Below are 15535 nucleotides of genomic sequence, written 5' to 3'. Positions count from 1 at the left end.
TTTCAACCATTTCATTTTCAAAAGATGGCGAATAGAATATGTCCTTTATCAGCCCCAACAGTCAAGTGCTGCACACTCTGCGTCTGACTAGAATATATCTCGCACCTAATTTGGGTTCGAATGGTTCGAAATGATTTTTTGAAGGTTGTAAAATATACGTATTTGACGCAGAAAATACGCTTCATATGCAAACATGTACTCCTCCACATTTATCGCGATAACATTTGGTGTTACCGTAAAGCAAAATTCTACGTAGAACTGCTTCGATATTAAAGACTCTATAATGAGTTTTCTGTTCAATCTTCTGAAGGGTGCCTTTTTGAGAATGTTGCAGTTGATTTGGTTCGGAAAACGAAAGATATCGAACTCGTTGAGTATCTACGTGAAAACTAACACGGGAAATACGCTCTCCATTGATTTGGATCCGAAATGGGACATCAGAAACCTAAAAGAGATCGTCGGGCCTCAGCTTGGCATATCTCCCGAAGATATCAAGATCATATTTGCTGGTAAAGAGTTGCACAATTCCACGATAATAGAGGTATGTTAACAATCGTATAATCAGCAGTAAAGTGTCGTTTTATTACGGTACAAAATTTAGTTATTAACAATTGTGTTTTTCTACCTAACCTCAATTCTAATCTGAAATGTAAATATTTTTATCTGTTGTCTAGGAATGCGATCTTGGTCAGCAAAGTATTTTGCATGCCATAAAATTGCCACCCGGAAAAAATCGCCTTAATAGAAAAAAAGATACTAAAAATCTTATCGAAGAATCTATAGATGAAGGATCGGAAGCAAATGAAAGTGGAAGCAAACCTCTGAACGAAACTTTGATCGACTTACCATTGGAGGATTCGGACCGTCATGAAAATCACAGCGAGCAGGGTATTCATACATTTAGTTTTCCCCATTGCAATGACTTTTGTAGGATTAAAGTCTTGACGATAGAATTCTCGAGTAGTAGATTTCTTGTTGAACGGAACAAAAAAATTGGTCAATATATGTTTACGTAATTACACTGCAGTGTTTTTAAGCTGTAATTATTATCACAATACTCTTTTGAATTTGGTGGTTGTGATGATTTTACAGAGCAGCAACAAGCCCGTGCCCATTTTTACGTTTACTGTTCGCTGCCATGTAAATCAGTGGAAGCAGGAAAGCTGAGAGTGAGATGCGCGACATGTGGTAGCGGGGCTGTGACTGTGGATCGAGACCCTCAGTGTTGGCCTGACGTGCAGCAGCCTCGTAGAATAACTGTACATTGTGAGAATCACGATTGTCAGACATTACTGTCTTCCTTAGCACAGAAGGATGAAGGTACTCCTCAAGTGAGATACGCGCAGTTTTATTTCAAGTGCGCCAATCACGTGAGTCTTGGAGAAAAAGATGAGGCGGTACCGCTTTATTTGATTAAACCAAATCTGAGAAATGTACCTTGTCTGGCTTGCACGGATACAAGGTAAAGCTTTGATTTGGCACATAAATAATTGGTGTAGAAGTAAACGTAAGAAGAATTAATACAAGCTTTGTTAATACTTTTCAGGGACACGGTACTGGTTTTCCCTTGCGAGGCTGGACATGTAACCTGCCTGGACTGCTTCCGGGACTATTGCGTGGCTCGTCTGCGGGATCGTCAGTTTGAGTTTGACGACAACCACGGATACTATACCTTGCCATGTCCGGCTGGTTGCCAAAATTCGCACATATCCGAAGTTCATCACTTCCGTCTTCTCTCACCTGAGCAGGTACAGCGGTACCTAAAATTATTGGCCTCTTCTACTTTCACCGTCACACTCATTCCATAAATATCATTGGATTACCAATGAATGAATGCAATTCAAATTACAGTATGAGCAGTACCAACGATTTGGAACTGAGGAATACGTTCTAAGGGCAGGAGGACTTCTGTGCCCGAGGCCTGATTGCGGAATGGGAATTATTCCACCTGATCAGACTGATGAGGAGCGTAGTCGATCCCCGGATGAGGACGACTGTCGTAGAATTCAATGTATTGGTGGTTGTGGGGTACGTGATAAAATTGTTGCCAGTACTCGAGGACATTTAGCTCTTACTCACTGCTGAAAAACCACTATAATTCAGTGTTTTCCCATAGTATGTTTTCTGTAGGCGATGCTTGCAAGGTTTCCACGTAGGTGAATGTGACTCACAACAGCCTACGACGTATTCTTCTACCTCCGCCGTCTCCTGTCCTTCAGGCTATGCAATTGATCCTCTGCGAGCTAGCGAGGTAAGTAACACTATTTTTATTTACTTATTTGAATCGATAAACAATCACACAGATAACCTAATTTTAATTCCAGGCCAAGTGGGACGAAGCGAGTAAGAAGACCATTCAAATATCGACGAAACCATGTCCGAAATGTAGAACACCGACTGAACGAGATGGTAAGCTTATTCACGTATATTTTTCAGTCTTACCTTATTAAGAGTTTTTAACTCGCTTGCCCGTTATATTTGCCATAATTTGGATATGGAAATGATAATGAACTATTGAGATTGGGGAACAATAATGATTGGCAGGTGGCTGTATGCACATGGTTTGTACAAGAGCTGGCTGTAGTTTCCAGTGGTGCTGGGTTTGTCAGACGGAATGGACGAGAGACTGTATGGGAAGTCATTGGTTCGGATGATGTTCTGAAACTATTTATATCAGCAATTGTTTATGCTGTGATGGGATCAGGTTAATGCAACTTCGAAAGCCAGGTAAAATTGTGATAGGTATTTACCTACGTAGTGAAATAAATTGTTGTTCTTTTCAATTTTTTATTTTTATCATCAGAATACACCCTTTATACCTCTATACCTGAAACCTCTCAATCGCCTACAGGCTGTACAATATTTACATGGTAATAAAAAATAAGAGCACTGAACACTCACGGTTTTATTATCATTATAGTAAATTTGTGTAAGTCGATGTTGAAAAATTTTCTAGGTATATCGGAAAGTGATAGGCGGCAAATTAACAATTCGCGTCTCTAGGATATGGATATTACCGTTACTACTTAAGCTTTAGGCAAACATACACTGTGTGTATCTGAGTATTTAATTATACAGTATAAGGACTTTACCGCGATAATAGCTTATATTATTATGGTAGTTCCTCCCAAAATGAGTTTTCTTACAATCGTTCTAAGAAAAAAGTACACACTTTCATAACAGTATTTTACATCAGCTATCAAAATTGAGTGAGCTTGACCGTATCAATCTCGAGATATTAATTGTCAAAGTTTCAATTATCTACACCTGACTTCCTATCTCTGAGAATCTTAATGAAAAATGAGTATGTTAAAGCATCGGACAAAAACTTCCCTCGCTGATTGTAATATATATTTCACTGTACCGTTTCAGAGTAATTTTAATCCAAAGTTGAGGATTTTACGGTACGTACGACGCGAGCCAACGAGAGTGAGAGAGACCGCCAACAAAGCTTGTGTACTTGAGGGGCGCATGTCTGTGTGTACGAAAATGGCAGGAACTACCTTAATGCTGTCCTGGGAGACGATAATCTTCTGTAATCCTATGCTAATTACCTATAATTATCCTATTCGTAGCCGTATCTTATTTACAGGCGACAAGAATTCGCCAGACATTCTTTCAAATGGACGGATTTTGTTCCGACTTACGTAGGTATTACTACCGACTTCAACTACCGTAAAATTATTGTAATTTACGTGTGTGTGCCTCCTCAATTGCATTATAACAGTAACAATCATCTCTTTACTATCGTATACTGTCGTCTCGGTTTTATCGATAACAATTACGTTAACATTTATAATGTGCGTATTTGAAAAATTTGAGGTATAATATTACAGGAACAAGGGTGAAGTAAAACGTTTACGGTGTAGTCAAACATTAAAGTTGAGATTTGTTTGTGAGAGTGGGAGTGATAGAATTAAAAGTTTTTAGTCTTAGTTATATTTGACCGGAATCATACAGTAAACGCGCGCGTCTTCTACACAGTTTGAATATTTCACGTTAAAAATGGAAACTATCTTCTCCTGCAGCCTGCAGTGTTTTTTAAAATAAGCATCTACCTTCGAGCTCTATATTTGTCGCGCGAGCCTCGATGAACGATAAACAATAAACATGATTAGTTTAAAGATAAAGTACGGATTCCCATCATCATTGTTTACATTCTATTGTTTAGATTGATTACTTTCGGAAAATGGTGGAAAAAAAATCGTGGTTAAGGGTAAATCATTCGGTACAAGTACGAGCAAATTACTCTGCGTGAATATTTTTAAGAATGTACTGGCTATACATTCCCACCCAAAAGTGAGTCTCGACAGTACTGAATTCTTTATGATAAGATGAAAAGCGGAAAAAATCAACCACAATAAAAACGATATGAAAATTAAATTTGAATTATAATAATGTCCAAAAGTTTTAACAAATTTTTAGGAAATGAATTCGCTGATTTTTTCAAGTGCACATGAATTTCTAAATGATTTTCTCATTATTTTGAAATTTCCGTTTTCGAACATTCGTAAAGGCTATCTTTACGATACTATTCGTACAATGCACCGGAAACTTCTTAATTTTAATGTACAACGTTTTTACGAAAAGCGTATCTAAAATTCACGATTTTTCCTCCATCGTTCAAAATTTTAAATTTTCGCTAACGATAATTTCAAAATAATGCAAAAATTCTTTAAAAAATCATGCGCATTCAGAAAAATCAACAAATTCATTTCACATGACAAAAAAACATTCCCCGAAAATTTGTTAAACAATGTTTTACTTAGACAATTTATCGATAACTTTTTGGCATTATTATTATTCAAATTTAATTTTCTTATCGTTATTGTAGTGGTTGATTTTTTCCGATTTTTATTTTATCATAAAGTATTCAATATTGTCGACGAGACTAACTTTTAGTTGAGAATGTATAGCCAATACATCCTTAACTGATCGTGAGAAACGTGTTTGTCAATTCGTTGAAAATAACGTGTCCACGATACCTGTAGATTTCACAGGTGGCGTGAAATCAAAATGGCCGCCGTTGGTTCACCTGTGATTTTGTTTCGGCTGCACGATTTTATCCAGCGCAGAAATATTTTACTACCGCTATCCGACGCCAGGCAAAATACAGCAAGAATAATATGATCATACCTTTAGCATCGGCAAGGTAACGAAAATCGATAATTCAGCCTACGAAATTCACTCGTTATGTACGTTGCCCATGTTTTTGACCCTTCCACTTCTCAATTCACCGTAATGCAGGTGGATTACCTCGCCCCGGTCAAATAGCGGTAGTCTGTGGCGCAGGCGGAGGTGTCAGCGGTGACCAGCTCGACTGATGTTCGGCAGCCGATGCGTCCTGTTGCCTTTGCTGCTGCTGTTGCTGCTGCTGCTGCTGCTGCTGCTGTTGCTGCTGCTGATGGTGTTGCCGATGATGGTGATCGACGACCGAGGAAAACCTCCGGCCAGCCTCGCTAGCTACGTCCTCCTCTGGGTTTCCCTGCTCCGGGTACCCCTGGACACTCTGCATCTCCTTCGGCGCCTCGTACTCGGCGACCGAATTCGGCGAGGGCGTACCTTGGGGATGTTGAAGATGCAGCTGGGGGTGGTGGTGCTGATGGGGATGCAGCGACTGCCCGGGATGGTGGTGGTACTCCGGGTGATACTCGTCCGGTTCGGCGGGTCCGTTCAGCGGCTGATGGAGGCTCGGACCGCCCGGGGGATACGGGGATATCTGGTGGTGCAGATGCAGGTTCAGGTTCAGATACGGCTGCTGCATCTGGTCGCTCGGGGACGCCGAGGGGTGCAGCCACCCTGACGAATCGCCGCAGTGCGTCTGGCCGTGTGTCGCCGTGCTGCAGGGTGCCGATGGCACGTAGACCGTGCAGGAAGTCGTCGTCGTCGCTGGAGCCGACCCGGAGTGCGCGTACGGCGATGACGCCGAGGATGACGGCGACGGTGAGGCTGGCGGCCAATCCTGCAAAGTACCCGCGGCCAGCGCTTCGGGACTTCGTGGCGCCCAGCCGACGTACGTCGTCGAATGCAGCAGCGCCGGTCCGTAGGGATCGACGTGTTGCTCTGAGAAGTCGTAAAACCTCTTTATATGGTTGCTTTGTTGTTCAGGGACTTGAATAGATAAGGGACGGCTAGAAAGCGCTTCAAATGTTCGGGTCGCGATTGTTATTTTTCAGATCTCTATGCAGTTGGTCTCAGTCGAGAAGCCATTCGCTTGGAAATCAAACGAATGATTTCAATTTATCGACATTGATTTTCATTGTTACGCCCGATTTTAAATTATGTACTAGCCGTCCAGGCGATTTTCGGTGCTTTCCGGATTGGTTATGGTAGAATCACAAAAAATCATTGGACAGCGGTGGGAATGACCGAAAATGCTGGAAGATAGTATTCGAAATCAATTGGTAAACCGAAAGTCAACGAAAGTAAACGATAAACTAGAAATCGATAGAATTTTAACGAATTGAAACAATTCGGCGTTTACCGTAAGCAAGACTTACAACAATTTTCGTAAATTTCAACGTTTGCCGCGTGATTTCTTCACCGCTATCGTGTGATTTCAAGTGATTTAGATATCGTTCGTTTCATTTAGCTGAAATTTGAAGACCATTCGAGGCGAGTAATAATTGTACCGACTGAATTCATTTCGTGTATAGGATCACCATATTCGGTTATAAAAAAATATTATACTGACTCGAATAATCAACATCGTAAACACGTGTGTCTGTGCAATGAAGATGGAGTGATGGGGAGTTTATTTGACTCACCGTCCTGAATGTACTTCGGCCTGAGCGTGTAAGGTCCGGGTCTACAGGCGTTTTTATGATTTACCGAAATGGAGGTGGGCAGACTGGTCGAGCCGCCTTGTGGTTGACTTTGGGCGACGGCAAGGGCTGACGCAGGGTTGTATTCGTAGCTCATAGTCGGCTGCGGTAGGAACCAAGTACCAGTGTCTACAACGTCAAGTAATATTTAGAATAAATCCAACTGCAGGAAAAGAACACGTCATCGGTTCGGTTCAAAGCTCGGAAAATATTTCAGCCGCAATGTGAACCAAACCTGATCATTGAAACATCGATTGCTGTCGCTGGTATACTGAGAAAAATTTCATTTGTTACAGTAACTAGAAAAATTCAGTAAAACAGGTATCGTTAAAAAAACTGTTTGAATATTGTTGGAATTACGAAAAACGAGGTACGCGTAACTATTTTGCGCTATCGTCGATCCTTTTTTGGTTATTACAACGCAAAATCAGTTCGTTCGGTTTACTCTACTTTTTTAGTCAAACAAGGCCTTAACGTGTGTTATTGTTAAGAATTAGATTTTCGCAACAGTTGCAAGAAAATACAGTAACAGTGATCGTAACGATAAAGAATAGTAACGGATACTAGACTTTCCGGCAACAGCTGGAAAACTAATTTTCATTCTCTACGTAGAACTATATTTTTGCGATTGTGGTAAAAAATGAAAATAGTTAAGGACTGAGCGGTAACCGAAACTAAAAATTTCTCTCAGTGTACCCACATTTACACAAAGTCGCGAACAGGCAACGAGGCTGATTATGTATTATCACAGTTGGCAATTATTGGTAAATGTATTCGAATATACATAATTAATACACACGTAATTAGCACGCCACTTACATTGCGGATATGATTGAGTATCGCTGGGTCTCTCTTTCGCGTCCAAAAAGGCCTTCGCGAAGGGGTTGTACTTTATTTTGAGACTAGTTACTTCCTCGTTTTGATAGGCCGTCACCGCGATGAATTGCGTCTCGGGAAATCTGTAGGTAAGGACCTGCGATAGGTGGAAAAATAGATGAGTTTCCCGATTCGCTGGAGTAAATTTACCACTGCTGAGGAATTTAACGCCGCAATAGCGAAACCCTACCGTTCTCTGCTCCTCGGCACCAACTCTCACGAGGTGCACCCTGGGTTCGTATTTGTGCAACGAGTTCAGCATTATCTGTCCGTTTCCGTTAGACTTGTTCGTCAGTTTGACCTTCGCGAAGGACACGGCCTCCTTCATCCAGTGTGCACCGAAATTCGGACTCTCCGGGTGGATGTAGATCGGGTTCGGTGGAGCCACTTCCGCTTTTCCACCTGGCACCCATTCCCCGTTCACGTATTTCCACCTGCATTGTAATTTTCGTCAAACTCTCAATATTTACAGGACCTAACTGGGATTAACCGTGTTCCTTTAACGCAGTCTTTGACTAACGCAAGATTCGTCCCTTTTTTTCTTTCGAAGCGAAACTTCTTTAGCGTTGGTAACTGTGGAATACTGTGAAACGCTCTGTCGTGAACCGTCATGTTACGAAACTCCCAAACGGCACCTAAACATCGGTATTTCCTCCGTGTCCGAACACAAAAATTTATTTAATATTTCAATAACAATCGGAAATTGCTGATTATCCTTTTTTGTCTCCCTCTTTCTCTCTCTCAATTTAAAAATTACGACACACCGCGAACAAAGAAAACATCTCGCCCATACAAATATCGTAGGAGCAAATTGCAAGGTGGAATCTCATTACGTTGATCAAACATTGCCGGTAGCTCATGTCGCGGTCACGTGACATTAAAATTCTCCTATTTTTCCCCTCCTACATTGCGCGGTTTCGTTACCACGTAATTTTTGTTCCTGCAATGACTAGCTGTGAGCTATGAAATGAAAATATTGTGCCCTAAACTTTCGCCGTTGCTTTCTGTTCGACATAGTTAAACATAAATAGACGATACAACACGTAGCATGTCAACGCCCGTGTTTACGACTCGCAATTGCACTCTTGCCTCGCAGTAGCGGTAATTCAAAAACCAGAAGGTTTACAGTCTAATATAAAATTGAAAAATACAGGTCCGATCTCTTCACCAATTTAGCCGGCAAACTATCAGCCTAATTAACGCCGCGTTCTCAATGTAGCTTGACTCGCACTATTTGTTTCAAATTCTCAAAGTGCATTAGGTGTACCGACCAAGCCTAAAACTCTTTTTCTAGCAGCTCTCCCGCGATCAGTTTGGACAGAAAAAAGTTTATACATTTACATCGTAACAAGTTTTGCGTTACCCTAATTCGAGTAGTGCGTATCATCTTCTTCGAAGGTTCCAACACTTTTTCTAACGCGTAATAATCTGTGGATCCAAAACCCTCACCTATATTCAATTTATTGCCTCCTCATATGTGCGGCGTTGTAAAAGCTTTCGTCGCGAGGAACCTGATATTTTACTACGGGTTATCTCGTCCTCAGGAATCATATTGTAGTAACGTGTCAATCGACAAGCTGTAAAACCCGTCAGCCGAGTCCCGGAGTGAAATACGACGTTAAAAGTATTATGCTTCTTCACAGTTAACTTCAACAAACTATTTCAAAGATGTATATATGTAGCTTATCGTACCGCTGACATTTCTGCAGCGTAAACTGGAGAACGATTATTGTCGAAGTCATCCTTCGGAGGTATTAACCGGTACAGAATTGCTCGTTACACGTTCTGCACACCTCTCGCATATTACCGAATAATGACAAGAAACCGGATTTACCGCGATTGGTCCGTATTTACCTGTGAGGATCGACTTGCACGAACTCCAGAAGCAAAGTGTACATGGCCGCCGGCTCCAATCCTCTGGCGATGACTTTGACCACAGGAAACATCCGCCTGGAATAAATAACATCACTAAAACTTCCCAAAAAACTTGTACTGCGAAGCTGCTTGGATATTCCACGTAATATGTTGCACTTCGCGATCGGTTAGTGTGGTCAATGATGTACGAATTTTTAGATTTTTTCATATATCGAATGAGAAATGCGATGAGGTGAATAAATTTAATCGACGGAGACTAAGAAATTTATATTAACGATCTACGCGTTGGCACTGATTGTTTTCTGAAATATCTAAAAATTCTTCGGATTACAGTGAAGATAAGTATTATTGACACTTGATGAATCGGTTATCAGCAATCGATGGTTATAGCCGCATGGAACAAGGATTATTCAGGAAAAAACCTCCGAGATATCAATTTTCAGACTATCCAACTAGAACTCAGAAGCAAACGAGTTTTCATCACGCGAAGGTGAATAAATTCGAATTTGAACAAACCAAGGCTGATTTTCCCAACAGTCAAAGAGTAGAAAAAAAGTGAACAACAATCGAGTTGCCGAGAGATAATTTAATCGTTTCTGTAAAAATATGAAGAATCTTGGATTATAAACGGACCGAAATGAGGTCCACGAGGCCTGACCCAGCGTTAACGTCACTGCTTTTATTCCGTAGACCAAACTTCTTCAAGAAGCGTATAAAACCACCACTGAAATATGCCGTAAAAAAAGCATACAAAGATTTGGATATAACCATGACTGTCGTAATTTCGTTCTCACGAAACAAAAAAAAGAAGAACCGTCAATTTCATAACACTTCCAAACACAACAAGCTGACATGCGAAATCATAGAGAACTCGTCACGATATTTCAGAACGAAAACGCCGTAGTTCTACCAAAGGCATCGCGATCGCGTAACGAACGCACCTTCCGTTCTTGGTGACGATCATCTCGTTGGTGATGCACTGAAACCTGGTCCACAGTTCCCTGTCCTCGAGGGTGAGGGACAGGCTCTGACCGGCGGAATTTGCGGGACCGGGAGTATCGTTCCTGTTCTCATCTACGAGATGATTGTCGCGGTCCCTTTCGCAGCAGGAAGACCTCGGCGGACTGTCGGGGGCTGCCGACGAGGATGACGGACCTGGGACGTTGCTGGTGCCGCGTTGGTGCTCCTGCAGTCCGGCGGAGTGCATCATTGACATTAATTTGCTTATATATATATATATATATATACGTATATATATATATATATATGCGTGTGTCTGTGCGTCTGCGTATATATGTATATATATATATATATAATATATATGCGCGCCTTCGGGGGCGAGAGCTGGTTCCAGGTTTCTGATGAATTTATCAATTAGAGGCGATTTAATCACCGGCTCGAGCTCACTAACACTTGACTAAACAAAGTAATTATTACGGTGGCCCGTAGCAGCCGACGTAGCTCGGGTACACCTCGAGTGGGTGAACACCTCGTTGTCACACTTTACTGCGATATTTCACACTACTCGGCGAACCTGGAGGCTGCGGCCGCAAGACTCGGGTATGCGGTTCCCTCTTGCCGCGGCTCACCTCCGGTCCTTCCGTCCGTCCCTCGTTCTACCCCCACGCCTCCGACGGTCTAATTAGCGTCGATTAGAAGGCCGCGATGGCTGACCGCTCCCTCTTTCCAGCCCCACCACCACCCCTCATAACCGTCAGCGAGCCCTCCGCGTTGCGGTACCGTTTTTCCGGTTCCTACCCGGGTCTTTTTCCCAACGTTCGCGGCTCCCATTGGCCAAGGTGACGGTTCGACGCGTCCTTGTCACACCTCGTCGCCGTTCACCTCGTAGCCGATTGGTCGGCTCTGGGTCAGTTTGCCTCCAGGTAACCGGCTCCCGACTCCTTCGACTCGGCCGAAGTCGACGCCCCCGGTTACGTGTTTGCCTCTTGCCAGCGGCTCGCCTGCGATCGAGCTCAGTTACTACACGGTGTCATGACAAACGTCGTGGCCGTCCGCTTTCGCCCCTGGGATTCGAGCTACCGAAGTTGTCCGGCTCATCCCCGAGGAGGCGGAGCTTACGGGTGACTTTTTCTTGTTACAAGATTTGGCCCGCGAACTTTTATACAGAGAATGTACGACGCGTAGGTGTGCGATATGTCGGTGCCGATGACGATCGTCTTGCTTCGGACGCTGGTAATTATTACCAAGGACTTCTGTTTCTTCAGGGAAAAACTTACAACGCCGGATTACAAATTCGTCCACTTCCGACAACGGCTCGCAGCTAATATAAATCGAAACTCATCTTGTGTCGCCGTTATTGTTATACGGTTCACCGTTAGGATGCTGCGTGAAGTGAGAAGAAGTCTTCTGCCCCACATGTAGAACGCGAAATCCTTGCAGGATCAACGGTAACGGAATTCGTTTATTTTTTTTTTTTTTTCATTCTATTCGCGATTTAGTCGATCATTTTCATATTGTTATAATATTTGCCGGACGTAATTGCCACGGCTCGAATTGCAAAGGACTTCTTTGCATACCAGGGTTGCAAATTTTTCAATGAAAAAGTAATGCATTAACCATTACTTTTCCAATTTCCAAAGTAATGGTTAATGCATTACTTTTTCATTGAAAAATTTGCAACCCTGTTGCATACCTAGTTGAGCAATACACTAATGAAATATCTCAATTTTTTACGTAATACAATGTTGTTCCTTTTTCCAATTGATTACTTAAATTGAATAGAATTTTTAATGCTTTTCTCCTGTTCGATAATGATTATGTAATGCTGTATAAATCGTCCGGTTCACCATAGATTGGGTTTCTTTTGCATGTTGCAATTTATACCGTATGGGCCAAGCCTCAAAAAGGACTAGCTATTTTCACGTACCAAACTGATTTAAAAATGTTGTCGTTTATAAGATCGAGAATATCTTCAGGCGAGGTTTAAATTGTTTGAAAAATTGAAAAGCAGCTACGCACCTGATGCACAACATTTATAGAAAGGTATTTTTGTCCCCAATATCGTAGTCAAAGAAACGCACATATTAAATCCATTATAGCTATGAAGGCAAACGATAAAAGTCATGTTTTTAAAATTTTCATGTATAAATGCAATTCCGGTTGATTGATTATATCGCGATGTACTTTAAGATGCCAATTTCAATTATTCCGAACGAGTTAATTATCCGTTTCCATTTGCAGAGCAATTACTTTAGCTAATCTACATACGGTTGTCTTTTTTACAAATCCAATCAAAATAGTATTAAAAAAAAGTTTGATTTGAGAAGGATTCAATTTTGCCAACGGTTTTAGGTATAAAATACGTTGGATTTACAAAATCGTGATTATTTTCATTTTTGTAAGTAGAAAAGATTCGCTTTTTTCTACAAAAGCTTGGTATTCGAAAAACGAATATTACACAGTGGCCGATCTGCACGAGTTGAGGGTGATTTAAACTCGGCGAAAAAACACCGTTAATTCAAATCCAACTATTACATTTATTTCGAATTATATCTTATGAATTATTCGCGCCTCTTTCTCTGTCATGAAATGAATAAATATATTAGGGTGGCTTAATTTTTACCTTTTTTTCTATTTAAAGTGGTACTCGAAAAATTTGTAACAGATATTGAAAAAAAAAACAAATAAAATTGTCGTAAGACCTGGAAGCGGTAGGAAAATATTTAGAGGTCGGTACCAATTATTGAAACATTATTAACTTATTTTCATGTGTACAGCATATTAGTTTATATTTTTTGTACAGTGGTCCAATTAATCGCTCACCAATCAACAGCAAACTGCGCTTAAAAATTCCGCAATTGGCTATTCTCGTCTTTTATCCGAAAGATTAATCGTCTCGGAGAAATTTGGACAGCAATTTTTGTTACCGAAATAAAAGTGTCGCATTACTTTGATGTTCCAATTTCGTTTTCAGTACTAATTTTTACGAACAATAATTAATTGGACCACGATACGAAAAATATAAACCACAATATAAGTCCTTAAAGGTGTGCACATAAATGTGAATAAAAAATATTACAATAATTGGTAGCGACCTCTAAATATTTTCCCACCTCCTCCAAGTCTTACGACAATTGTTTTCATCCAATATTTGTCACAAATTATTCGAGTAGCACCTTGACGAAAAGTAAAGTTAAAAAATGAGCTACCCTAAAATACATACATCCAATACTTTACTCGCAAGAGTGAGAAGTTTTTAGTTCGTTTCATTTTTTACCACGATCGAAAAATATAGTTCTAGGTAGAAAATGAAAATTAGTTTTCTAGCCGTTACCGGAAAGTCTGGTACCCGTTACTGTTCTTTCTCATTACGATCGCTGTTGTTATATTTTCATGTAACGTTGACGTCAAAGCCTTGTTTAACTAAAAAAGTAGAGTAAACCTCAGAAACTGGTTTGCGTTGCAATTGGCAAAAAAGGATCGACGATAGCGCAAAATGGTTAGGCGTACCTCGTTTTTCGTAATTCGAACGATATTCAAACAGTTTTTTCAACGATACCTGTTTTACCCAATTTTTCTACCAAGTAAGTATACTGTGAGAAATGAAATTTCTCTCAGTGTATCGTGTTTAAAATTATTTCACCGCAATACCTGTAATTCTTATTAAGACACTGCGACCTCGCGGCTCTAATATATCCCACATTAACGAAGAGTCCGAATTAGGCGGATAGATGGACGGACATGTAACGGTCGCAACGAATGGATCCGGTCTTCTCCTGCAGACAAATTACAAAAATCAACAAAGTGCACGGCACGGGGTTACAGTGTTTGCGCGAGTGTTGCTGCATGGCGGAGGCCCACGAATTATTACAACACGTATAATATACGTGTATGTATACGTAAATACATATAAATATACACATATATAGAAAGGTAATTTTATACCCACCTTGGCGCATTTAAGAGGCAGGTATAGAACCGCAGGCTCCGATATTTGAGGAGTTCGTTTGATCGTTTGTTTGCGATCTGCCTCAAGTTCGTTTCTTCTTATATACTTTGCTCCTGCAAAGTTTGCCCAACTAATTCACAAGAATTTCCAAACTGTCTATACGGCTCGATATAAGGCTTACAGCCTTACCTTATGCCGAATTTTGTGTACCGAAGATCGTGGAGAAGAGGAAAGAAGAAGAATAATAATAAAAAAAAAAAAAAAAAAAAACGAAATCGAAGAGATAGAACACACCTCGGTATACAATATTTAGGTATGTGTGTGGAAACCAAGTCCTTGGCTTAAATACACTTCTGTAAGTACAACTATACGTAGTTCTTGTGTCAGACTATTTTTTATCATACGAATGCAGATTTTAACACCTAATGTTACGTATAAACCTTCCTTCTCGATTCCCTGGATTGTCTGTATTTTTAAAAACATTACAACTCGTAATATATAACTAATAGGTGAAATCGTATGTAAATTACGATAAATTTCGTATCGAAAAACGAATCTGCGTTAAAATCCGTGCGTGCAATGGTAGCCGTGAGCGTGTATAATACACGAATCGTGGGATCGAGTGTTGTAAAAATTCTTGGGTCAATCAATCTTTATTGTTTAGTGGCGCTTTAACATTTTACAACACACCTGCGGCAGCAAAGAACGTCGGCCCTCCGGGTCAACCCTTGGATAAGAGCGCGTGGGCGGTGGCGTAGCTGGATTTTACCTGACTTTTTTTTTACCTCTCGCCCTTCCGTTCCTTCTTTCGATTCTTCATGTTTCATTTTATTATATTTGAGGCTCACCGCCACTTGTTTGCCGTCAAAGTATGAGACACGATATAATGGAAGCTGTAATAATCATAACCGCCCTGCGGTCTTCGCCGGACTTTTAACCCGCCCTTTTCTGCTCCAATCGCGTCTTACCTGCTTCCGGTGAACACGTTTTTAAAGATTTTTTGAAAAACCTGACCTGCGACACGGCAGCCGTGAATTGAATATATTCTACG

The 15535-nt window shown here is 41.0% G+C and overlaps 2 protein-coding genes across 3 annotated transcripts; one reads left to right on the top strand and one right to left on the bottom strand.

Annotated features, from left to right (window-relative positions):
* The first annotated feature begins 76 nt into the window (after nucleotides 1–76).
* Nucleotides 77–3496, top strand: park (parkin). Of its 2 annotated transcripts, XR_006884982.2 has the most exons (9): nucleotides 77–541; nucleotides 675–888; nucleotides 1093–1462; nucleotides 1547–1748; nucleotides 1852–2028; nucleotides 2117–2251; nucleotides 2325–2409; nucleotides 2545–2727; nucleotides 3373–3496. XR_006884982.2 is itself a non-coding variant. In XM_046637451.2 (8 exons), the coding sequence occupies exons 1-8, from the start codon at nucleotides 284–286 to the stop codon at nucleotides 2652–2654; spliced, it is 1551 nt and encodes a 516-aa protein (XP_046493407.1). In that variant the 5' UTR covers nucleotides 77–283; the 3' UTR covers nucleotides 2655–2783. The 2 variants fall into 2 exon arrangements, 1 of the variants encoding a protein (XP_046493407.1); XM_046637451.2 differs by lacking the exon at nucleotides 3373–3496 and having other exon boundaries at nucleotides 2545–2783.
* A 593-nt stretch (nucleotides 3497–4089) lies between these two features.
* Nucleotides 4090–10782, bottom strand: byn (T-domain transcriptional activator brachyenteron). Its single transcript, XM_046637046.2, has 6 exons — nucleotides 10517–10782; nucleotides 9555–9650; nucleotides 7891–8134; nucleotides 7644–7797; nucleotides 6768–6953; nucleotides 4090–6063 (listed from the first exon to the last, which is right to left on the bottom strand). The coding sequence occupies exons 1-6, from the start codon at nucleotides 10780–10782 to the stop codon at nucleotides 5267–5269; spliced, it is 1743 nt and encodes a 580-aa protein (XP_046493002.1). The 3' UTR covers nucleotides 4090–5266.
* Nucleotides 10783–15535: the final 4753 nt, after the last annotated feature.

The sequence above is a fragment of the Neodiprion pinetum genome, chromosome 1 (assembly GCF_021155775.2).
Source record: "Neodiprion pinetum isolate iyNeoPine1 chromosome 1, iyNeoPine1.2, whole genome shotgun sequence".
In the NCBI taxonomy this organism is placed as follows: domain Eukaryota; kingdom Metazoa; phylum Arthropoda; class Insecta; order Hymenoptera; family Diprionidae; genus Neodiprion; species Neodiprion pinetum.
This window is presented reverse-complemented; position numbering and strand designations above follow the sequence as displayed.